Here is a 24,216-nt window from a genome sequence, read left to right on the forward strand (position 1 = left end):
GAGGCAAAGGCAAAAGAATTGGGGATTCATGGTCACCCTTGGCTGTGTAGCTAGTTCAAGGTCAGCCTGGGCTATGTGAGATCTGCACCAAAAAAGAAAGAGAGAAGGGGAGGAGAGGAGGGGAAAGAGGAAAACCAGTCACTTGCTAGAGACAGACTACCAGAAATCACAACCCAAGCCTGCACTGAGGGCCTTGGGTGGGGCTAACCCAACCTGATGGGGTGCATGTGCACTTGCTTGGACTCTGTGTCTTGTCTGTCCACAGGCCTCACGTGACCCTAAGCTCAGGAGAACTCTCAAGCTGGAAGGTCATATCAAATTCGACAGTCCCTGCACAGAGCCAGTTGTCTGCGTTCGGCGGACCTCTGCTGGATAGTTCTGTGTCTGACGGCTGTTGTTGCAGGGCCACGGCAGGCAACTGATGTCTGGGATACTGGTCTTCACTCCTACATCGTTCAGATGCCAAACATCAACTTCCCCTCCACTTACTGAGCACGAGGAGAAGGAATGCGGCTGCAGGTGCTGCCCATTCAAGCCCCAGGTCATGCCCACTGCCGATCCGTGAGGCTCAAAGAAAGTCTTAGCTTCTCTCTCCATGAAGGGGGGAGACAGGTATGACAGGGACATGCGTGTGACTCTAACATCCAGTCTCATTTCAGCAGGTGTCTTATCAGCCCGCTCCAGTGTTACTATAAACGTGTGTGACACACCCATGATAGAATCTCAGCCTTCCAAGTGCTGAGATTATAAGTGTAACAGTCACACCTATCCCAGAGTTTGTTTTTTATTTTCTTTCACTTTTTGGAGATGAGACCTGAAGTCTTATACTTGATAGACCAGAAAAAAAAATCTACCACTGAGCCACACCACAGCCCTCAGTAGGGATTCTAGGCAGCAGCTCTACCATTGTACTAGCCTCTCGCCAGGGAATCTAGGCAGGCACTGTACTGCTGCCCACACCCCCGCCCCTCAGATCTGAAACCCCTATTCAGTTCTCTGCCTGTAATAACTTTATCAGAAGCATCAGTCATAACCTGGAGCAGGAGCTCCGGAGGGAACGGTGCCCCGTGGGCTCTTGTCAGAATATTATGTACTAAACCTTAGTCTTGAAAGATGCTTCCAGTCACAAGAACAAATAACCCACACCTGAGTGTCTTCCAAAGAAGATAGTGCAGAGAGAACCAAAGCTTCCCAGGATGCAGGCATCTGGGGCTGAGGTGTGGTTGCGTGCCTGACATCCTGGGTTCCACGCCTAGCTTGGCTAAAGTTGCAGAAAGCTGAACAGGGTGTTGCCCACCTTTTATCTCAGCTGCTCCAGAGGAGAAGGAAAAAAGATCACAATCTGGAGGCCAGCCTGGGCTACCAAGGGAGACTGTGACAAAACAATGTAGTGACTCTATGTAGCTTACATGTCCCCAAGAGTCCACACACAGTGGGTCACACACTTAGAGATGGAGGATAGGAGGAAGTCGGGAGAGAAGAAAGAGGTGACAGGAGAGGAGAGAGGGAGAGAAGGGGTGATGATAAAGAGGAAGGAGAGGAAGAGAAGGAAGGGGAGGAGAGGGAAGAGAGGAGGAGGAAGGGGAGGAGGGGGAAGAGAAGAGGAGGAAGAAGGGGAAGAGGGGGAAGAGAGGAGAAAGAAGAAGAAGGGAAAAGAAAGATGAAGAAGGTGGGGAGAAAGAGGGAAGGGGAAAGGGAAGGGAGGAGAGAGGGGAAGGAGATGATTGTGATTTTCATTTCCTAGACCTCTTCCAACCTCAGACAGGCCTCTGAACCACAGCCCTGCCTCCAGGACTAGATCCTTCCCACAACGAGAGAAGGTCACCAGCTTCCCAGCACCTCTGACTGTGACAGTGCACAGAGTCCCTGGCATCGCCAACCTCGCTCAGTCAACAGCCCCCTCTTCCTTCCTGTTTCACTATTTCCTGTGTCTGTCTCAGCTGCCTCCTTGCCCTGGGGAGAGGAGAGATATCATTGCCTGCAAACCACAGCGACACTGGCCAGATGCCCCACGCGAGGCGGGCTGGCGTTTAACACAGCAGTTCAGGGGGAAAGCCCCAATTCTGTAGACAGGCAGACAGCAAATCTTCTCCAGTCCCACAGAGGAGACGGACAAGCCAGCTCAAGGCTGAGCAAGGTCACCAGCAGCTGTCAGGCTCTCCCTAGGCAGAAGCCATGGCGCTGTCCAGTGTGCTGAAACAGCCCCTTCCGGAGTTCCAGCTTTCCTAACAGTTAACTGGACATCTTGGCAAGGAAACTCCACTGCCAGGATTGGTGTGGGGAAGTTGATTTTCCTCTGGTACAGTCCCAGTCCCCTCCCTGAGCAGAAGGGACATATGTGTGTACTGTTCAGTTCGTGGGCTTGTCCTGTGACTGGGTAAGCATCAGGCACGTGGGCTGTCCAGACTTCATGACGCCCTGTGCTGTGGATGAAGGAGATGAAAGTGTTATGGTCAGCAAGATGGTAGCTTGCCTGGGTGATACCCAACCTGGTGTCAAACTCAGATTCCTCCTGCCTCTGTTCCCTGGGAGCTGAACTGACAAATATGCACAGTGGCCCCTGCCTTACAAAGCGGCATACGGAAGAGGAAGGCTGCCCAAACTTGTGTGGCCTGAATAAGATGGGGAGTTTTGCCACCCACCAAGCAGAGTTTCCCTCACAATCCCACAATCCTCCAGCACCCACTGATGAAGGCCCAGGGGCTTGACTTGATGCCATGTGCCATTTTCTGGCCTTTTCTGATTCCTGTCACAACTCGAGAAGGTAGACACTCTATTGCACCTCTTCTCATAATAAATCAAAGATCGAGAGCAGGGCCCACAGTCAGTACCGAAGCCTCCCACGACCTTAAAGCCCATGTCTTCACCCCTGGCTCTCACCAACCTTCCATTTCTAGTAAAATATATTTTAAAACTTTATTATACTTAGTGTGTAATGGGGGTGAGGCACACGCGTACCATGGTGCGCCTATGGGGGTCAGAGGACAGTGTGCAGGAGTTTGTCCTTTCTGTCCCCCACAGGGGTCCTGAGAATGGAGCCCAGGTCACCAGGCTCGGCAGGAAGCCCCGTCCCCTGCTAGAAGCCCCTCACTGTCCCTTTTGTAATATCATTTCTCCATTTATTCCCTCATCTTTATGCAACCCAAATACAGCAAGTACATAAAGGAAGCCCTGGACTTCCTCTCCCAGAGTGCTCTGTGTCAACTCCCAAGTTGACATCCCTTTTGACTTTGGAGGAAAGCATGTAAGATTCAGAATGGCGCGAGCTGCCTTGGTTTAAATCCACCGCTCTCGGGTGGTGACTGGACAGCGTTGGTTTCTCCACCTGTGAAATGAGAAAGCTTAGCAGTTCGCACACAGACAAGCTATACTGACACCACCTGTGGTTTTTAGCATCAATTCTGTAGCTAATACCAGACAGAGACAGTCACAGGCTACGGGCTACTGGGAGGCTCTGGCAGGAGAAATTCAAGTTCAGCTCCAGCCTTGACTACCAGACTGGGTGATTTAGTAAGATCCTGTCTCAAAATAAAGCAGGGCTTAGGATGGGGCTCAGTGGTAGAATGTCTGTGTAGGATACACGAAGCCCTCACTGGCTCTGCCCCAACAAACAACGGAAAAGAAACGTGCGACCAGTTCACAGGGCTATTGGGCTAAACATAGATCTGAGTCAGAGCCTAACTTGGGCTCATGTGACACTGGCTCAGGATGGCTTCCTAGCAGGGACTGAAGTAAGTCCCAAGGAACTGCAGGAACAGTTACAAGCAGCTTCCCCTCTCTCTGACACATCTCTCTGTGAAAGGCTTGGGAGGCCAAAAGGCAGCATTGGGCACAAAACTGTTAATATAACGCCTGGCACACAGGAGGTGCTTGGCAGATAACAGGTATAACTAGGGTGGCCCCAGCCTGGGCCAACATTGTCACCCCTCTATGAGAACTGAGCACAAACACACGGATCTCAACAAATCTCACCACAGTCCACCATTTGGGAAGATCAATGCTCTCATCAGCTAGCGTGCAGCAAGAAGGGCACACCACATTTATTCTACAGCAAGGAAGCCATGTGGCACTCAGAAATAATTGCAGAGAAAAAAAAATCACACACACACACAAAGCAACTTGCGCATCAGCATGATGGCTATTTGTTGTGAGTTTCAAGATGCTGTTTCTATGTGCAGATGTCTCAGGGCAGTCACAACAAAAGTGAAGAGAAGGCGTGGACTCACTATGTGTTTCCTCAACTGAACAAACAGAGTCAACATTAGAGGTTTATGACCTTGGCCAACTCCTTTGACGCCTGTGGAGCTATTCCTTAAGCATCCGGTAGAAACAGTAAAGGAGGTGGGAGTTCTCTATGAGTTTCCATTCTTTCTGATTATTGTCGGTTTTGTTTGCAGTACCACGGACAGAACCCACAATCTTGCACACACTCCCAAGCACTGGGGACAAAACCCAGGGCCTTGCTTATGACTGGCAAGTGATCCACCTACATGCACAGAGCCAAGCTCCCAGCCCCTCCCTGTGAATGCTATGTTGGTGCATGAGCCCTGAGCCACGGTCCCACATGCTCTGACTCACTGAGAATAAGTAACTTGCATAAAGCCACACTGAAACAGAGCCCAGAACTCTGGATGACCTATTTCCAACAGAGGATGGCACCACTTCCTGAAGCATATTCTAGAAAAATGTATCATCACATTCCAAATATGCATTTACTTATGTCACTGACTGTCCACTATGTGAGGCCCACGACTACCAAACACTGCTTTATCTTTCTTCTACTAAAGTCTGTAGTCTTGTCTTAAAAAAAAAAAAAGTATCCATTTGTTTGTTTATTCATTTTGCGTGCGTGCATGTGTGTGCGTGTGTGCATGTGTAGGTCAGAGGGCAACGTGAGGCATTCAGTTCTCTTCCTACTACGTGGGTCCCAGCGGAGATGAGCATGTGACCGTGCTAGGTCACCAGACTGACATCTATTCTGCACCGCCCTCCTGTCCCAGCAGTCTTTCAATCATGTCTCTATCACCAAATCTGCAACTCCATCATTTGTCACAAGCATGAGGATCTGAGTTTGGATCCCCAGCACTCACACAAAAATCTGGGTGTGGCCCTGTGTGCCTGTGACCCCAGCCAGGGGTGGTGAGCCAGTGAGCTCTAGGTTCTGTGAGAGACCTTGTCTCATAAAATAAGGTGCAGATGCTCAGGGAAGACACTGGGCATCAACTGCTGGCCTCCACATACACACACAGACATGCGTATGCACATTGCATGTGCCACATATGCATGCACACAGAGACACATGTGAACACATACATGCATGTGCACAAATACAGACAAACACCTGCCTAACTACCTGCTTCTGTCTCTCATATGTTACCATCTATGTACATTATTTATCTTTCTAACAACCTATCTTCTATCCACCTATTATTTAGGTATCCTCTATCTGCCATCCGTTACCATCCATCCATGCATCCATGCATCCATCATATGTCCATCCACCCATTCACCCACCCACCTATCCATCCATCCACCCACCCACCCACTACACGTGTATCCATGTACCCATCCATCATCCATCTATCCATCCATGTATCCATCCATTTACCCATCCATCCATCCACTCACCCACCCACCTACACATCCATGCATCCACCCACACATACATCCATCATCCATCCATCCATATATACACCCATACATACACCCATACAAACACACATACATACACACATACATACACCCATACATACACCCATACAAACACACATACATACACCCATACATACACACATATATACACTCATACATACACCCATACATACACCCACACATATACCCACACATACACCCACACATACACACACACACACATACACCCATACATACACACATATGTACACCCATACATACATCATACATACATCCATACATACACCCATACATACACACACATGCACACATACGTACACACATACATACACCCATCCATCCATACATTCACCCATACATACACCCACACATACACCCACACATACACCCATACATACACCCACACATACACCCACACATATACCCACACATACACCCATACATACACTCATACATACACCCACACATATACCCATACATATACCCATACATACACACATACACACATACATATACCCATACATACACCCATACATACACACATATATACACACATACACACATACATACACACACATACACCCACACATACACCCTCACATACACACACACATACACCCATACATACACACATATATACACCCATACATACACACATACATACACACATACATACATGCACCTACCCATATCTGTCTATATCACTTGTCTCCCTGCACATCTGAGTAACACATCTGAGTCTTCATCTCAGAAAACACATAACCTCATTCCACACTTCTTTCTTTTTTCCTTTTTTCTTTCTTTTCATGAGACAGGGTTTCTCTGTGTAGCCCTGGCTGTCCTGGAACTCACTCTGTAGACCAGACTGGCCTCAAACTCAGAGATCTGTCTGCCTCTGCCTCCCGAGTGCTGGGATTAAAGATGTGTGTCACCATTCCCCCAAACAGAGAATTCTCTCCCTCTCTCTTTTTTCATTCACATTTCTTAAATGTCCATCTTGCATGTTTTTGTTTTAATCCTCAGAATTTCAGTAAATGCCCCCAAATCCAGCAAATCTATGGTTAAGATACTTTCCACCAAACCTCACACAAGACAAAGGCAGAAGCCCTGGCAGTCCACAAGACCCAGCCGCTGGCTGAACACTGCGGGCCGCTCGGGAATGGAAGACGGCCAGCTAATCAGCAAAAGCTCATTAAAGCCGCCACTTGTCTCAGTGCCCGATCCGTCCCCAAGTCCCTCTCCCTCCAAGGCAGAATTTAGCACTGAAGCATCACTGCTGACAGGGTAGAGGGCTGGCTCTGCAGGGCTGCTCCTGCACAGCTCCGCAGACAGAGCCCCAGCAAGACCCAGGGATGGGACAGGAACCATGGGTCTGAGTTAGGAAGAGTTACCAGACAGCAAGGAAGCATGCTGACCAGATAAGCAAGAAAATTAGGGAGGAAGGAGGTGGGCTGTACGGACAGGAAAGGAAACAAGAATGAGGCAGGTACCGAGAGTGGGAGGAGAAGCATTTGGGGCTGGGCAGTAGGAAGGTCCCCCAAACCAGAAAGAACTACAGATTAGTAACACATGTGCATACACACATGCACAGAGTCAAAGACTACAGACCAAAGATGCATTCACCCACACTAGACACCACACATAAACACACATACACTACAATTAACATGTATAAGCTCATATGCATAGCACACATATACAAACAATTGTCACAAATATATACACATATACATACATACATACACCACACACACACATACACACACAAATACAACACACACACACACACACACATACACACAAATCACCCTGTGGCAAAAATAGGAGTAGATACCAGCACTCATCTGGTATGGATGTGGAGAACCAACCATGTGTCCTCTATAGGAGCAGCAAGTGCTTTTAACCACCAAGCCATCTCCTCAGTCCATACTATACATTGTTATTAACACAACTGGCCCACAGGTTGTTTAAATATGAGTTTCCTAGCAACAGAAGTAAAACGTGTCTGATTCTATGTCAAGTATCAAGCCAAGAGCCCAAGGCACAAGCCTTTATATCAGGGACAGCGTGTCCTCGGCTACCCAAGGACTATGAGATTCCACCCAAGACCCTTGCAATACATCAGTCGTCCCAGACACAGACTCGGATGAGAGAATTCCTCTAAGGAGAGACGGGGTCTTGAAACAGAAGTAATGTGACAGTGATGGTGGTTCGGTTCCAGATCTCAGGAGGATGGGCCCGGCCGGGCCAGCACAGGTGGGAAGCTCTGGGATCTGGTCCATTATGACACACATTGTCACACACATGGGAGGACGGGTGGACGCCTAGTAAGGGAAGTCCTTGCGGCACAGGCAAGACCTGAGGTCAGATTCCCACAACCCACATAAAATCTGGATGTGGTTGCAATCCCAGTGCCGGGGAGACTGAGCCAGGAGGACGTAGGCACAATGTTATTGTACACTGTGTAAAGAGCACCCTTGTATTAGTCAAATGCTGGCTTCTCTGTCTTCAAGTCTGGTTGCAATCCAGACAGGACATTGCCATGTTTAGCCCAAGAGTTTCCTGTTTCAAGATTGTGTAAGCATCGTTCTGACTTGCAATAAAAGCTGATCAGTCAGTGCTTGGGCAGAAGAAAGAACATGGCTGGGCTGCTGCCAGCCAGGGGAAGGGGAGAGAGAAGAGGAAGAGGGGGTTTGCCACGAGGAAGGAGTTCAGAGAGACGACATGGAGAAACACCTGGAGCCCAGAGAGCCAGGCCAATACGAAACTGCAAGTATCTTGGGGATTTTAGCTGGGAGTAGCCACAGTAGTCTAGAGGATAAGAATAGATTATTAACTGCCCAGTTACTGTGTTATAAAGTTTATCAAAGAAATCTTACAGTCTCTATCTCATTCATTTGGGAGATAGCCTTAGACAAAGAAAAACTGCCTCTTTAAAAAACATTTTTTTGCAGGAGATTACCTGAAACTCTCTGACCAGCTAGCCTAGTCTACTTGGTCAGCACTAGGCCAGGGAAATCCTCTCAGAAGACAAGGTGGGCAATGCCTGAAGAACTACACCCAAGGTTGACCCTAAGGTTGACCCTTGGCCTCACACCCCTGTGCACACAGGTGCCGGAACATACAATTACACCTAAACGCACTCCAAGCACACACATTTATACCTACACACATACCTACACAAATATACCCACACACATTGACCTATACATCCTCACAATGCATACACATCCCTACACATGGATGCCTACAAAGATGTAGACTTGTACGAGTCGGTGATAGTACAACGCCTTTAATCCCATCACTGGGGAGGCAGAGGGAGTCAGATGTCTGAGTTTGAAGCCAGCCTGGTCTACAGAGTGAGTTCCAGGACAGCCAGGGCTACACAGAGAAACCCTGTCTCAACAAAACAAAACACCAAATGTACACACCCACACATACACACACAAACACACCCACTTACACATACACACATGTGCACCTACATAGACACACACACCTGTACATGCGTGCCTACACACACTTAACATATACGCTGACAAAAACAGACATTCACACACACACACACACACACACACACACAGTCACACACCTATACACAGATGCACACACAAATGAATAGAAGAAACAGGAACATCTCTAGTGGCAACCGGATGCAGACTGTGGCCTAATCAACAGACTCACCCCTTGATGGAATCTTACAGTGCTGGCATTATTGAGAAATGGGACCTGTCTGGAAAAAGTTGGTCTATGGGACCGCCTTGCAGTTCCCCATCTGCACCTGCCTTCTCCAGGCTGCAGAGAGTGCGGAGGAGGAGGAGGCTTCCACTCAAGCCTCCACCAGTGCATTGTGCTGCCCAGGAGCACAGAAAACCACCCTGGGATGATGTCTCTGATCCTGTCAGCCAAAATAAAACCTTCCTCCGTGAGGTGGGTTATGTCAGGCATTTTGTTATCGTGATGAAGAAAGTAACCAGGATGTGAGACAGCCAACAAAAGTAAGAGGACCGGCGGGAGCAGCAATATGTGGAGTGCCACTGGGAAGAACAGCATGCCCATGGGAATAAGAGGCGAAGAGGGTGTCCAGGGAAGAGGGGTCTCAGAACTGAACAGCTGAGCGACCCAGGGAAGACCAGGAGGAGGGCAGAGAGAGGTCCCCCTCTGGCCATTACAAGACTGAGGTCCACTCTACAGTCTGACAGGGGTCCTTGGAGTCTCTACCAAGATTGGCTGCATAGTCAGTGTCCTAGTTAGCTGTGCCACCTCAACCCAGCCCAGAGCCACTTCTCAGTGGAGGACTGCCTAGATTGGACTGGCCAGCAGGGGTGCCTCTGTGGCACCGACTTGATTGTTAACTGATGTAGTAGGGTAGACCGTTCCCCAGGCAGGTGTCCCTGCATGGTGAGAAAGAGCAAACAGCACAGGCCAGAGAATGAAGCTGTAAGCAACGCTCTCCATGGTTTCTGCTCTGATGTCCCTCAGTGATGAGCTATGTCCTAGAAGAATCACTAAATACATCTCTTCCTCCTCTAAGTTGCTTTTGGTCAGATAGTTTTTATCCCAGCAACAGAATGAAAGAAGAGTTCCCCAACCCTACCTCCATCTGCGCCTAAACACAAGCTCCCGTTTCCTAGCTGCTGTGACTGACTTCTAGTCAACACACACTTGGCGTCCATCTTGCAGTGATGGAAATCAAATCCAGGACTTCATGGAAGGCAAGAGCTCTACCCCAGCCTCTATCCATGGAGATATGAACAGAGTAGCCCCACAAACTCTCCCAGTGTCCCCATGTTCATTGGCCTTCTGTGATTTATTGCTAACAGACGCAGAGTTTGGGCAAGCTGCAACTTGACAGTAAAGAGCTACAATCAGGCGAGGGCTCTAGACTGTCAATAACCCGGGGAGACAAAAATGCCAACCAGAAAGCACCAGTTTTGACTTTCAATAAGCGACAAGTTTTCATTAGTCTGAAGTCATTGCTAGTTTGGAACCACGTGTTGAGACGGGAAATGTATATACATTCGCTTGTCAACCACAGCTCATTCCTTGCATCCACATCAGAAATTCCCTTAAAGATACAAGCGCAACCTGCCAAAGTCCAAACCATAGTTCATGCAGCCAGGAAGCCTCAACGGTCAGCACCATGAACAGTTACTACATCGCCAAGCAGAGGATGAGACCCTCTAATGAGGAGTTCTCAGACCCTTGGTTTGTAGGTTTCGATGCCAGCCCCACTGCTCAGTGGCTGGAGGATGCTTCTCTGACCTGGGCAGTGGGTTGGGAATGGAGGCATTATCTGCCCTCCTGGGTTACATGGCCACACCCATGAGGCACTGTAGAAGCTGCCAGCTACACAACGGGCCATTGTTTCAGCTCTGTTCAACAATACTCTCTGCTATAAATGGTGGAGACACCGAGGTCGTAGGGAGGAGACAGAGTGTACTAATGAACACTGGGCACAGGTCTCCAAGCCCAGCCTGGCCACACCTGCCATGAAACTAACCACGTTTCGACATCCTTGGTAAAAATACGCAAAAGAATACGGCGCAGTCGCCTACCCTGTTAGCACCACGACAAAGTCCATGACGTTCCAGCCATTCCTCAGGTAGGAGCCTTTGTGGAAGGCAAAGCCAAGAGCCACGATCTTAATTCCAGCCTCAAAACAGAAGATTCCAATGAAGTACGGTTCTGTGTCATCCTGGAACGGAGAGACGGCAGTGTCAGTGATATAGGTAGTGTGACCACAAGGAAGTACACCCGGAGATGTGTATCCACCTCCTACTCCCAACGAGCCTAGTCAGCAAAGGCTGAGACCTCTGAAACTAAGTCAAAAGGAACACACTCTGCAAGCTGAGCTGCCTCAGATATTGTGTCACAATCAAAGAATGCTAGGAACAACCCACTTCCTGGGTTAGGAGTACTGATTTCCCACACTTAGAGATATGGCTGTCGCCTTGGTGAAGACCATGAAGGCTAAGAGAGTATGGCTCATCAGTAGAACCTGGCCTAGTATCCACTAGTGAGATGCTGAGGGTGTACTCCAAGAGTAAAGCCCTTGCCTAGGATCCCTTAGTAAGGGGCAGGGCCATGGTTCGGTGTCAGAGCTGGCCTAGCATGTGTGGGGATCTGGGTTCATCCTTAGTATAACAAAATAACAAATAGGCAATACATAAACAAGCCAAGTCTGTATTTGACTACTGTTAGAACAAAACAACCCTAAAATGATGTAACTGAGACAATGACAGATCTCTGGATACTGATTGGTTCTGAGGCTTTGGTGGTACTTGTTCTGGGTATAAAAAACCGTTCTCATGGCAACACGAGGTGTCTGCACTTCTAGTTATGCAGACATAAGGACATGGCTATCAACTGTGGATGTGTCCTAGAATACGTCTGCTGAGGAAGATGAGGATGGAGGGAAACTAAGGTCAAGGAAGTGTGCAGAATGGGGCCTCAGTGACTGAATTTGAGAAGTTCACAGTGGCTAACTGCTCTGTTTGATACTTATGTATAGTTACATTTTTTTCCATGAAAATTTTGTTTCTCAGAATGAAACAGGGAATAGAATTTGGATTGAGCATGATGTCTTCACAGTGTGAAGGTCAGGTTTGCTGGGTTTCCAGGGTGGGGTTGGGTGGTTAGGGTCTCCATGTCCCCAGGTCACTGGTGATGATGCAAAGCTTCTTCCCACACAGCTCTCATCCCAGGGACCCAGACCCCTTCCATCCCCTCTGCTCACCAGCCGCTCGGACATGGGTGTCTTGTCGTCATCAGGGAGGTGCTGCTCCAGGGCCAGGACGATGCAGTTAGCAATGATGGTGGCCAGGATCATGTACTCGAAGGGAGTGTTGGGGGTTAAGGAGCCTCCAGTGGCTTCGTGCTCAGCACTCTGTCCTCTCCTGACACCCCAGCACAACACCTCCAGCCTACCCTTATCCCTCAGGCCCTCAGTCTTTCCCATCCATACCCCATTCACACACACTGTCAGCTGCCTCTTTGGGATGGAGGACACCCCTGCCTCTCACAGGCCCGCACCTGTGATTTTAAAAAAATATTTCTACTAGCATGTACTAACTACACATGTGAAGCATATTCAAACCCCTCCCTTCTCTTGTCCCCTCTTCTCTGTGTCCCTTTCCAACCTAGTCCCCTGGTCCTTGTTCTGATTTCTTTTCCCTGCCTCCCTCCCTCCCTTCCTTTCTTCCTTAGTGAGTTTAAGGTTGCCTTACAGAAGCATCAGTAACTACACCCCTGGAGAAAAATGTCACTTCACTCAGTGCAAATAAGTCCTCATGGAGGGACAAAGCCTTGTGATCCCCTTTCCTCCATGACACAGTGTTCACAGGGCCAATCTTGTGCACACAGCTCAGAGGCCCCAGCCTGCACTCCAGTCCTTGCATTCTCTCCACCCCTTCTTGAACACGTTTGTCTCCGCCCCTGCAGCACCATCACGACAGATGCAGGAGCTCATCATTGGACAAGAGACACCCCGGCATTCCCACTGCTGTGGACAGAGCCAAGGGCAGAAGAGAACCAAGTTTCTGGACTCACAGAGAAGCCAGTAAGAGAAATGAGCATCAGAGCACACTGGATGGTGAACGGTGTGGAGAGCATTAGCTCCGCAAACCCCACTGGCCAGAGATGAAAGGTATTTGGCTAGAGAGGACTGTGTCAAGCTGAACACAGACCCTAAACAACAGGCTGAAGCAACCAATGATCAGCGCACCCTGCGCTCCCAGGGGGGGGGGGGGGTTTCTACATCACCGAGTGATGCACTGGCATTTCTGGGAGGAGGCATACAGGTCTGATGAGCAGGGCTTGAGCGTCTGCACATTTTGGTATTAATGGGGTCCAGGAACAGACTCACTGTGGATACTGAGGGGTGACAACAGGCCACACTTATCATCAGGTGGTGAATGCTATAGAGGAGAGGCAGGAAAGGGACTTGGTCAAACATTAGTCCGAGGGCTGACTCTGTAAAATGCCTGCAGTACATGAATGGGGATCTCAGATGAAGCCCCAGCAGCCACTTACAAGCTGGGGATGTTGGTGTCCCTCTGAGACTCAGGCACTGGGGAGGTGGAGACGGGATCCCCAAAGCTTGCTGGCAGTCTACCTACAAGAGGGGACTCTAGGTTTATTGAGATACTCTATCTAAAAAGCTCCGAGGGGGAATGATTGAAGAAGATACAGGGCACTGATCTCCAACTTCTGCATGCACACACCCACACACATGCACATACATACCTGTGCACCCATGTGTACACAAACATACACATGTGCACATACATACCTGTGTACCCATGTATACACACACATGTGCACATACATACCTGTGCACCCATGTGTACACACACACACACACATGTGCACATACATACCTGTGCACCCATGTGTACACACACACACAGACACACATACACACACTTAAAACCCTGTTCTTCGAAAGCACAAACAAATTAAGAAAACCATATATGGGCCAATGAGATGGCTCAGTGGGTAAAGGCACCCAGTGCCCATGCCGGAACCTGGGTGGGACCCCCAGAACCAACATGGTAGTAGTAATGACTCTTGAAAGCTGTCTTCAGACCTCTATCCGTGAACTGTGCATAAACGCTCATGCACACCCCCAAATGTGTACTTTTCATACATGGACCCTCCCCCACCGAGTTTTAAAAACACCACAGAGAAGTATCATTCCTCACACCCACTAGAACAACAGAAAGTAAAACAACACAGAATGCACCGAGAGTTGGGAGGATTTGGGGGACCTGGGGACCCTGCACATTGCTTCAGGCATTTCCTAGAAAGGTTAAATATGGAATTACCATCCCGTACAGAAATTTTATGCTGAGATTCAGAGAGAGTTAAAAGCAATCAGAACTTAAATACTCCATATGGCTGACAGCAACATGTTCCTGACCTCCTACCAAAAAGTGGGAGTGGCCCTGAAGGGTATTGCTGGACAGGCAAGTGAGAATGGAGAGGCCATTGTGTCCAGTGTGGAGACTGCTTAGCCTAGAGGAATCCACAGATCCAGGGGCTGAGTGAAGGGACTGAGGTGTGAAGAGGCAGACAGACACTGTGTGTGGGGTACACAGAGCCCGCAGGGCTTCAAGGCGTCTTCCTGGGAGCCGGGATCTGAGGGAGAAAGCGATGGCTTCCTGTGTGAGGCCTAGATACACGGTTACAGGTCACTGTGACTGGATGGAAAGCCAGGGAGTTTAGTCACAGAGGCAGACAGATCTTGGTGATTTCCAGGCCAGCCTGCTATATATAGCTAGTTCCAGGCCAGTGAGGGTTACAAAGTGTAATTCAGTCTTGGGGGTGGGAGTGGGCTTAAGAGATGTCACAACAGCTTTTGTGGGTGTTAGGATTCCGTCTAAGCTCCACCCCACAATTACCTGGCAACAGCCAGGTAGGCCTGGCCCACTATAAAAGGGGCTACTTGCCCCCTCCTCTCTTTCTTATCTCTCTTACCTCTTGGCACTCTCACCTCTCTGCCCCTCTTGGGCTCTCCTCCCCTCCCCCTCTCCTCGTGGTCATGGCCAGTCTCCACTTCTCTCTCTCTCTCTCTCTCTCTCTCTCTCTCTCTCTCTCTCTCTCTCTCTCTCTCTCTCTCTCGTGTGCCTTTCTCTGCCTCCACTACCCCATTAGCTCCCATCCTCTGTCCTGAATAAACTCTAGTTTATACCATGTCTGTGTGTGTCTGGTCCCTCAGGGGGAAGGGGTGCCTGGACATGGGCCCGCTAGGGCACCCCCTTCCCCACACCGCCGTATAGCACATTCTCTAAACCTCTTTCTCTTTGAACATGTTGGGTTCATAAAAAAGAAAAAGGTAAGAGAGCTAAGAGGGATAAGAGAGGAGGGGGTGAGCAGCCCTTTGATCTTGATCCGTTCAGTAGTTTGGTTTTTGTTTGTTGTTTTGTTTTTTGTCTTGTTTTTTTCTTTGTTTTTTGAGGCAGGGTCTTAATCTGTAGTCTCAAACCCAGGAGCCTCCTGCCTCAATGCCCCCGATGATGGGCTGTCAGGCCACTGTGTTCTGGAAGGGCTCTCTCCAATCCACCCCTTAGAGGGTTGGAAGGAACTGAGTCTGAGCCCATTTTTCAGGTGGAAAGGCAGAGACAGCGAACGTAGGAGGATGCAGCTCAGGAAGGCGGGAAAGCCAGGCCCTTCCTGTGTTTGGCATCAGTCTCACTGCCCAGCTGCAAACAGCAATTTAGGAGGATAACAAAAGCTTCTCACAGCCCATCCGTGACTGGCTTCGCGCCTCTCCGAGCCCCAGAACAAAGCGCTGCAGACTCCCCTCTGTCTCACCCTGCAGCTTGGAAAACAAGAGCTCATATTTGCACACAGAGAAAGCAAGGCCAAGCCCTTGCTGGCGATTTGAATGAGACTCCCATCCTCACACAGCCGGCCCGCCCAGCCTGAGTGGCTGCTTCTCCTCAGAGCCACCATCTCCTGCTGCCATCCCTTGGCTTCCTGTCCCCAGATGGCTGCCATGGAAGCACCTCAGCAGCAGCTGGCACCACAGTTAGGTGCTGCTGTGTCAGCAAGGTTCCCACTGCCTAGGTGTCAGAACCACAATTACCCAGGTCACATAGGAAGAAGGCCTGGCGTGCAGGCAGAGGGAGGGTCAGCGAGACCCCACTCCTTCCTTGTCACATCACTGCATTTATCTGTCATTTTTCCAAGTGCTGCCGAATGGAACCCCGTGCCTCGTGAGTGCTAAGCAAGAGCTCTACCTCTGAGTCACATCCTCAGTCCTCTTTCTAGTTTTAATTTCAAGACAGAATCTCACGCAGTCACCCAGGCTGGCCTCTGAGTCATGCTGCAGCTCAGGGAAGCCTTATAACTGCAATTCTCCTGCCTCAGCCTCCCAAGTCCTCAGAATGACAGACCCACACCTCCTGGCTCAGATCCTAACACAATTTCGTTTTCTTTTGGTCAAACCCAAATGCACGAGCTTCCAACTGTCACTTCTCAGACCCAAGCATGAGAGTCAGTGTTCACTTGCCCCACGCTCCAGCCAGGCAAAGCAAGAGCTCGCCAGTGTTATGGCCCTTTAAGGATGCAGACTGAGTCCTGCATCACCTGCTGAGGCGGGCAGGAGGAGCCTCTGGAGCTCCTGATGCAGTTCAGAAATGATGCAGGCACAGTTCAGAAAACCTCTGCTCTGCCTCAGGATGGGCGGAGCCAGCTGCTCCGAGCTTTGATTCTTCTGGGTGTGTGTGTGTGTGTGTGTGTGTCTTCCTTTCCCTCCCAGTTTGCACCTCCACATCCAAGAGTCCCAATGATTTGGAGAGTCCTAGATTCCCACACTCCGGCCAGGGGGCTGAGAAGACACCCCACATCTTGATGAAGCAAAAGTAATGTTGGGGTGGGGCAGGCAAGGCGGGGGCTCTAGGCTGCAGTGAGTGCTCCCACTCACAGGCGTCCCTCATCTCACTTGGAAGGAAAGCTGGGGCCCTCCCCACGGTCCAGGAGCCCTCACTGCTTCCTTGACCTGTCTCTCTTACGCTTTGCTTTGGTCACTCCACTCTACCCCTTATGCCCCCAGAGTTCCCAAGCATCCCAGGCATGTTTGAGCTGAGGGCCTTCACATGTGCCGTTCCTACTTCTGGGAGGCTTTCTGCAGATACCATCAGGACCCCTCCCTTGCCGCCTCTGCATCTCATTCAAGGGTCACTTCCTTCAATCCTCTCTGGCAGGGGCTTGCTCTGCCTTCTTTTGCTCGTGGGTTTGTCCGGTTCCCCTATGGAAACCTTGGCTTTACAGCACTTATTTAATCAGAGGGAGGGAGGAGGAGACTGTAGGTGCTACTTCTGCACCCCCTCCTTCTGCACCCCCTCCTTCTGTACCCCCCTCAGTTCCCCTTCCCCTTAGACCAGTCCCCTGTGGACTTGTTAAGTCTACAGTCTACAGGGGACCTGGGGAGATGACTCAGGTTAAAGCACTTCCTTCACAAGCATGGGGACCTGAGTTTGATTACCAGAACCCGTGTGAAAAGCCAGACCTATAATCCCAGTGCTAAGAAGGCAGGGGTAGATGGATCCCTGGGGCTCCTCCATAGCTAGTCTGATTAAATTAGTGATTCCCAAGTTAGAAAGAGACTCCGTCCAAAAGGAGGTGGACAGTGTTTCTAACGATGACCCCAAGGCCATCTGGCCTCCACAGGCATGAACACTCACACAGGCAAACACATACTTTCTTAAGTCCTTTATGGAGCTGGAGAGGTGGGTCAGTGATTAAGAGCACTTGATGCTCCTGCAGATGAGCCGGGTTCAATTCCCCACATCCACGTGGTAGCTCACAACCATCTATATCTCCAGGTCCAGGGGATCTGACGTTCTCTCCTGAATTCCAAAGACACCAGACATGCAGATGGTACTCATACATAAGCAAGCAAAACACTCAGGCACATTAAAAAATTAAAAATCTAGAAAGCAGTTCTAAAGCTCTTTGAGATCATAATCATTGGGTACTAGATTAAAGATAGCTTCCGAGTTCCTGCCGTGAGAGGAAGGAGGAGCCTGAGGCAGAGATGGAAGGTTGTGCGGGGTAGGAATGCAGGAGGAGCCTCCGCAGCCCAGCTCCGGTGTCTGATCTGCGGGTCCCAGCTCACAGCTGTGCTGAGCCATGCCTGTGTTAGCCACACTGTTCCCTGGGCGCTCTGGAGAGAGCAAGTCATTATGTCAGCACATCTAGAGTCCTCGGCAGTGAAGAGGCAAGAAGAGACAGCAGTTGGCTGGGGAGACGTGCTCCCACCCCCACGGACTCCAGAAGCCTGGGGAGCACACAGCCCTGTGGGCAAGTGCTCAACCTCCTCAAGAGGCCCAGTGGGACCCACAGAGCATCCCGGGAGGAGGCTCTGAAAAAACGACTGAGGAACTGCTTAGGACAAAGGCAGGCCGTGTGTGCTCTCAGGGCCTTGCCTTTTGGGTATCAGTCCACCAAAGAAAAACCACTTCCCAAAGCGGGCACGGCAGCGGGTGTCCTACCCTTAGCAGCAGGCCCTAGTCTTCCAGTTTGTTCCCATGATGCCCTCCTCCCACCTTAGCTCCAGCCTCAAAGGAGGTCTGATGTCTCAGGTGACCCTGTCCCTGGAATGGGGTTACAAGTGGCATATGCCGAGGAAATACACAGAATGAGTCAGCTCTGTCTGCAGACCAGGTCTCACAGGATATCCAGCCCAGCCTCTGCTACTTTCAGAGTCCAGTAGGAGAGCGAGGGGCCGTTGAGCCCTGTGTGTTTGAGATCCTGTGCGCACCACCACCACACCATGGAATGAAGCAGCGGGCTGAGATGTTCCAGGCCCGCCCACAGCACAGCCACCATAGCAGCGGCTGACAGGACGCCACACTAGGAAATGTAGCCAGGGATGTGGCCTCTGGCGTCCCCTGCAACCACCCTATAAGATGAGTTCTGTGCTTTAGTCCCATTTTTGGATGAAATCAGAGTTCAAACAGATTTTTAAAATTTGGTCAAGGTCACAAAAGAGGCAGGAGAGTGGGGATCAGGACACACCATGCCGTAGTCCACAACACTTGGAACCTTAGACAAACAGATTACATTTCATACAAGATCTAAGTAACTGCTACTATTAATTCACTCATTAATGGTGCTGGGGATAATCTAAGGCCTCACACTCACTAGCCAATGCTTTATGGTTCAACTACAGCTCACAATCTAAATTCCCAATAGTCAACTACAGTGCGCTGGCCACACCTTGCAAGCCCATCGGAAATGAGTTGCTGTGAATGACCGGTCTAGCTCTCACCAACTCCGTAAAGTCTCAAGATCTCAGGCTGGCTTTGAACTCTAGCTCACAGCAGCAGTCACAGCCAAAGCTAGAAAAGGGCTTCCCACCCTCTGTTCTGCAGAGCTTAGCGCTCAGAAAGGGCAGGCAGGGGCATTCAGCACCACGGCCAGCAGCCAACAGGCCTTGTCTGGCTCAAGCTGCTAGGGAGGGCCCCTGAGCCCAGCCTTAGCCTCTGCGAAGCCAGCATCTGACCTCCAGGGAGAGGGATCATCGTGTCTTTAAGAACATGAGTAGCTATCTGTGGTGATGACGCAAACCACTAATCCTTCCCCAGCACTTGCCAGGCAGAGGCTGGTACACCTCTGTGAATTCAAGGCCAGCTTTGTGTACATAGAAAGTCCCTGGCAAGCCAGAGATACACAGTGAAACTCTGACTAAAAAAAAAAAAAAATTAAAAAACATTTTTTAAAAGAAATTTAAATTGTTTTGCTATGTATTTGTTGCACATTATCCGAGGGCTTTCGTTTTGAACGGTATCTCCTTAAAGGGTAGATGTACATGTACTCAGTACTGGGAAGATGTCGCAGGGCAATCCTAGAGCAGAGGCAGGTATGGGGCCCTCAGCTTCTCCTCAGGATGCTGAGCCTGGAGGGTTGTGAGTTTGTGGTCAACCTCGAGGGCTATAGACTATGACTGTCTCTCGGGCCACCCTTACTTCCCAAAGGAGGGGCCCAGTAAAGGAGTTTGAGGGGCTTGCAGGTCAGAGGTGGCTTTAAGTGGTGGTAAAAGTTATCTTTGTCTGAGCCTCAGTTTCCTTATGGGGAGCTGTGAAAAACAGCCAAATAGCATCAGTGCTCAACGGTCAGGGGCGGCTTCTGTTGTTTATTTCTGTTCCTCCAAAGACCAGAAAACATTGACTATGCTGTGAGCACAGAGGTGAGGTTTGCCTCATTGCAACCAAGCAAGAAATTTATTGTGTTTAATAGCAACGGCTCTTAGCAGCACCGCTCCCTCCTCCTGCTTCCTCCCCCACCTCCTCTTGCCTGTTTCTCTCTCTCTCCATCTCCTCTCTTCCCATTCCCTCCATCCTTTCAGCCCTTCCCTCCCTCCTCGCTCCGTAGCCCAGGCTGGCCTTCCCCCCCACCCCCCGCCCCGTCCCCTCCATCCCTGGGAAGCTCTTCTCCCAGGCCCGTGCCGCCTGATCTAAAAGCTCTGCTGTGCCTGCACTCGGCCCTCAGTGCGACATTTAGTTGAATTCCTTGTCTGATTAGGTCAATTGCCCTCTTTAGAACAGCAGTCCCATTAGGGTAGGCCCTGGGCTCATTCTAGGCCACGTCCCTAGCATTTTTCTGAGTGCAGGACACACAGCAGCTGCTCAATAAAAACAACTAGCCCAACGAAATCACAAAGGACCACATCTTCCCTTGCAGAACTCAGCGTCCACAACCTCCTCTAATTTGCTGGGCCGTACACCACCCTGCACACATTACCGCCTGGCAGCATGATAGGCCCTGTTCTTTTAAAAGGTTGCAGATTATGAGTGGCTGCCTCATCATTTATTTAACACTCCGCCAGCACTTCGGCTGGTCTCCATTACTGGCAAAGTCGGCCTGACTACTTGCCTATATCTCTATGTGCTTGAGAGACTTTCAGAGATACAGAAGGAGGGTCTGAGGGAGTGTATATCTGACATTCATTCTCATATGAACCACCCCTGATTTTATAAGGCTATATGTTTTCTATTAAAATACACTTTTATAAGGGTCCAGCAAGATGGCTTAGTGAGCAGAGGAACCTGCAGCCAAGACTGATATGTGAGTTCAATCCCAGGACCCACCTCATAGAAGGAGAGAGGCAACCCCACAAGGTGCACTCTGACCTTCATCCATGTGTGCGCGCACATATGCATGCACACAATAAATAAGGAAGCAAATTGTAAAATAATCCAAGTGGTGTGAGGATCCTGGGAAGAGGCTTGAGGGCCAGTGCTTCCCAAGGACACACCTGGATCAGGTTCTACACCAGCCCCTCCCCCAAAGTGACCAGTATGGTCACATGTGCTTCATCTGAAGTTAAGCACGCAGTTCACCTGGTCGAAGGACGGAAGGAAGGAAGGAAGGAAGGAAGGAAGGAAGGAAGGAAGGAAGGAGGGAAGGAAAGGGAAGGGAAGGGAAGGAAGGCTGAAACACAGGAGACTCAGCACCCCAGCCCACAGACACACATACACACTCACTGGTCTAGTTAAGTCACCCTGTCCCCGCCTAAGCCCCACGGGCAGCACCAAGACCTAGCATGCTGAAGCACCAAGCCTGGGGTGTTCCCGCCGTACTGTGTCCAGGTTGCTCCCTGCGCCCCTCTGTTTTCTACGACAGTTTTCATATTCCTTCCTCCCTTAGCCCCTCCTCATCACAAACCACGTCCCCTCTAGCTTCTCCAGATGCCAGCTCCCACCACGGCACCTTGCCCCGGCATCCTCCTCTGGAGTCACGGCCTTCTCTTTCTTGCCGTTCCACCCACCCGACCTGCCACCCACAGAGCTGTTCTCAGGCCTCCCTACCAGCCTTCAAACCTCCCACATCACACCCTGTCTCCTCTTCCTCTCAGACAGCACCCACCCCAGAAAGCACCTGCCAGTCTTGAGCTGCAGAACATTCCCAAAGAACACCAACTGCCTACACTGACACCACCGACCAGGGCCATAAATGGCCATTGGTGAATCCCCAGGTACCCATGGGAGAGGCAGTGCTGACCCTCTGCTCAGGGACAAGAAGGTGACCTCAGGAGAAGCCACTGTTCTCCCACAGGTGCAAGCTCCACCCATGACTTCGCCCCACCCCCACAGCACCATCCTTCACAGAAGGAAGCGGTCGTGCCAGACCATGCCTCAGCGCCACACCTCAGCCTCCTCCTCCTCTTCAGTGCTGTGCTGGCCCAGCTGGGACCGCCTCTCGGCAGGGACACCTTCAGCGAGGCCACCGTCAGCTGTCAACCCTCAGGACGCTTTGACCATCTAGCTTGTCTTTCTATCATCTGTCAATCCATCCATCAACCATCTTGTCACCTGTCAGCCTGTGCGTAAAGCCTACTAGCGATCTCCCCTCCATCTTCCTACCTAACCCATCATCTAACTAACTGTCATCATCTATCACTTACTAAAGCTCAATCTCTCCTCGTGGCCATCTGTAGATGAGGCAGGGTCTGGACAGTCTCCATCCTCCTCAGCCTCCCAGGCCCTGCTGGTACTGCCTCTATCTACACTGGCTTTCGTGACTTGTCTGCACGTAGAGTCTCCCTTTCCTGTGTTCCTGCTTCTTTACGCTCTGGGCCTCTTATCCCGACTTCTGTTTTCCCTTCTCTTTGTTCGACCAAGACTCTGAATGGCTTAGTCCTAGGCAGCTACGCCTTCTCTGTGTATCTCCGGACCGATCTTCACACACCATCCGTCTGTCTAATCCATCCATCTGCTCATTCTTCTTCACATCTTCCTGCCTATCCTTCTATCCATCCATCCGCCCATCCATTGCTCTGTGTAGCAAGGTGTGTGTATCTATATTTATCATCTCTCTGTCCTTAAGTCTGTCCTTTCTCTCTCCTGGGAATCTCGTGCTTCTCTGAGGTTCACTCTCACATTCAACATCCTGCTCAGTGGCCCTGGAGGGCAGGCTTGGTATGAACAGTGTCACCCACAGCCCGCATCCCTGCCTTCAGGTGAGTCTGTCACCCACAGCCCACATCCCTGCCTTTAGCTGAGTCTGGACCAAAGAAGACCGGAGGGAAGGAGAAAGATGCACTGTCTCCTCCCCACTGTGGCCCTAGTGAGGGCTGAGCCCTCGAGTGTCTTCTCAGAGGGATCCCACTCTGTGTCTGTTCTCATCTTCAAAGGCTGTCATAGCAAACCACCCACCTACCCAGGGTGGAGACCATGATCTCAACAAGGTCTTCAAAAGGGCCAGGTATTAAAATGGAGGCCCAGCTTCAGGGTGGGCTCTGGCAAATAGGGGTCTCTTTAAGAGGAATAGCCTAGTCAGGGTGAGGCAGGAGGGTCAGGACCGTGAGTTCCAGACCAGCCTGGGCCGAGTTCCAGACCAGCCTGGGCTACATAATGAGAGTAAGGGCCAGAGGCAATAGAGAGGGAAGTAATGGGGGCGGGGATAGGAAAGGAGGGAGGAGAGAAGTGGGGAAAAAAGAAAAGAAAAAGAGTTGGATCCTAGCGGAGGAGGTTGGGTCGTGGGAGTGCTGCCCTTGAAGGGGACTGTGGACTCAGCTGGCCCTCTCTCTTTCCTTATTTTTGACTCCAGATGTAAGCCATTTCCTTTACCAGAGGCCCCAAGACACACATCTATTCAATCCTGAAATGGAACCAAAAGACTCATGAGCCAAAATTAACCTTTCCTCCTCATAAGTTAATTGCTTTGGGCATTTTGCTACAGTGACAGAAAGCTGATGGTTCCAGTAACTCGGAACAATGGAATCTGAGTCCCTCAGTGTTGCAGAGGCCAGCTGTCCAAAATTATGATGTCAGCAAGACCGTGCCCTGTTCCCTTCTGCCCACTACGGATGCCTGGTCACTTCATGCCTGTCTCTCTGCATTTCACCTAAAGGGACTCCTGTAACGCGTGATTTGTGTGTCAAGAATCTCACACTGAGCCCTGTGCTCTGGCTCCTTCTGGAGGGCCTGAGTTCTAAGGGACAAGCTGGTGGCCCTCCCAGGCTTCCTATGTGGTCACTCAGTCCCCAGCTGGTAACATTGTTCTGGGAGTCTGGGGACCTTGGGAGAGGCAGAGGCTACAGAAGGCAGATCA

The 24,216-nt window shown here is 50.4% G+C and overlaps 1 protein-coding gene across 4 annotated transcripts in view; it reads right to left on the minus strand.

Annotated features, from left to right (window-relative positions):
- Cacna1a (calcium voltage-gated channel subunit alpha1 A) overlaps positions 1-24,216 on the minus strand; it is a 231,115-nt gene that overhangs the window by 171,690 nt on the left and 35,209 nt on the right. For all 4 annotated transcript variants that reach the window (XM_052166367.1, XM_052166368.1, XM_052166366.1 and 1 more), the window contains exons 2-3: positions 12,392-12,497; positions 11,211-11,350 (exon numbers count right to left, since the gene is read on the minus strand). In XM_052166367.1, the coding sequence (XP_052022327.1) occupies positions 11,211-11,350; positions 12,392-12,497 (246 nt within the window). The remainder of the gene's footprint in view (positions 1-11,210; positions 11,351-12,391; positions 12,498-24,216) is intronic.

This window comes from Apodemus sylvaticus, chromosome 21, assembly GCF_947179515.1.
Source record: "Apodemus sylvaticus chromosome 21, mApoSyl1.1, whole genome shotgun sequence".
Lineage (NCBI taxonomy): Eukaryota > Metazoa > Chordata > Mammalia > Rodentia > Muridae > Apodemus > Apodemus sylvaticus.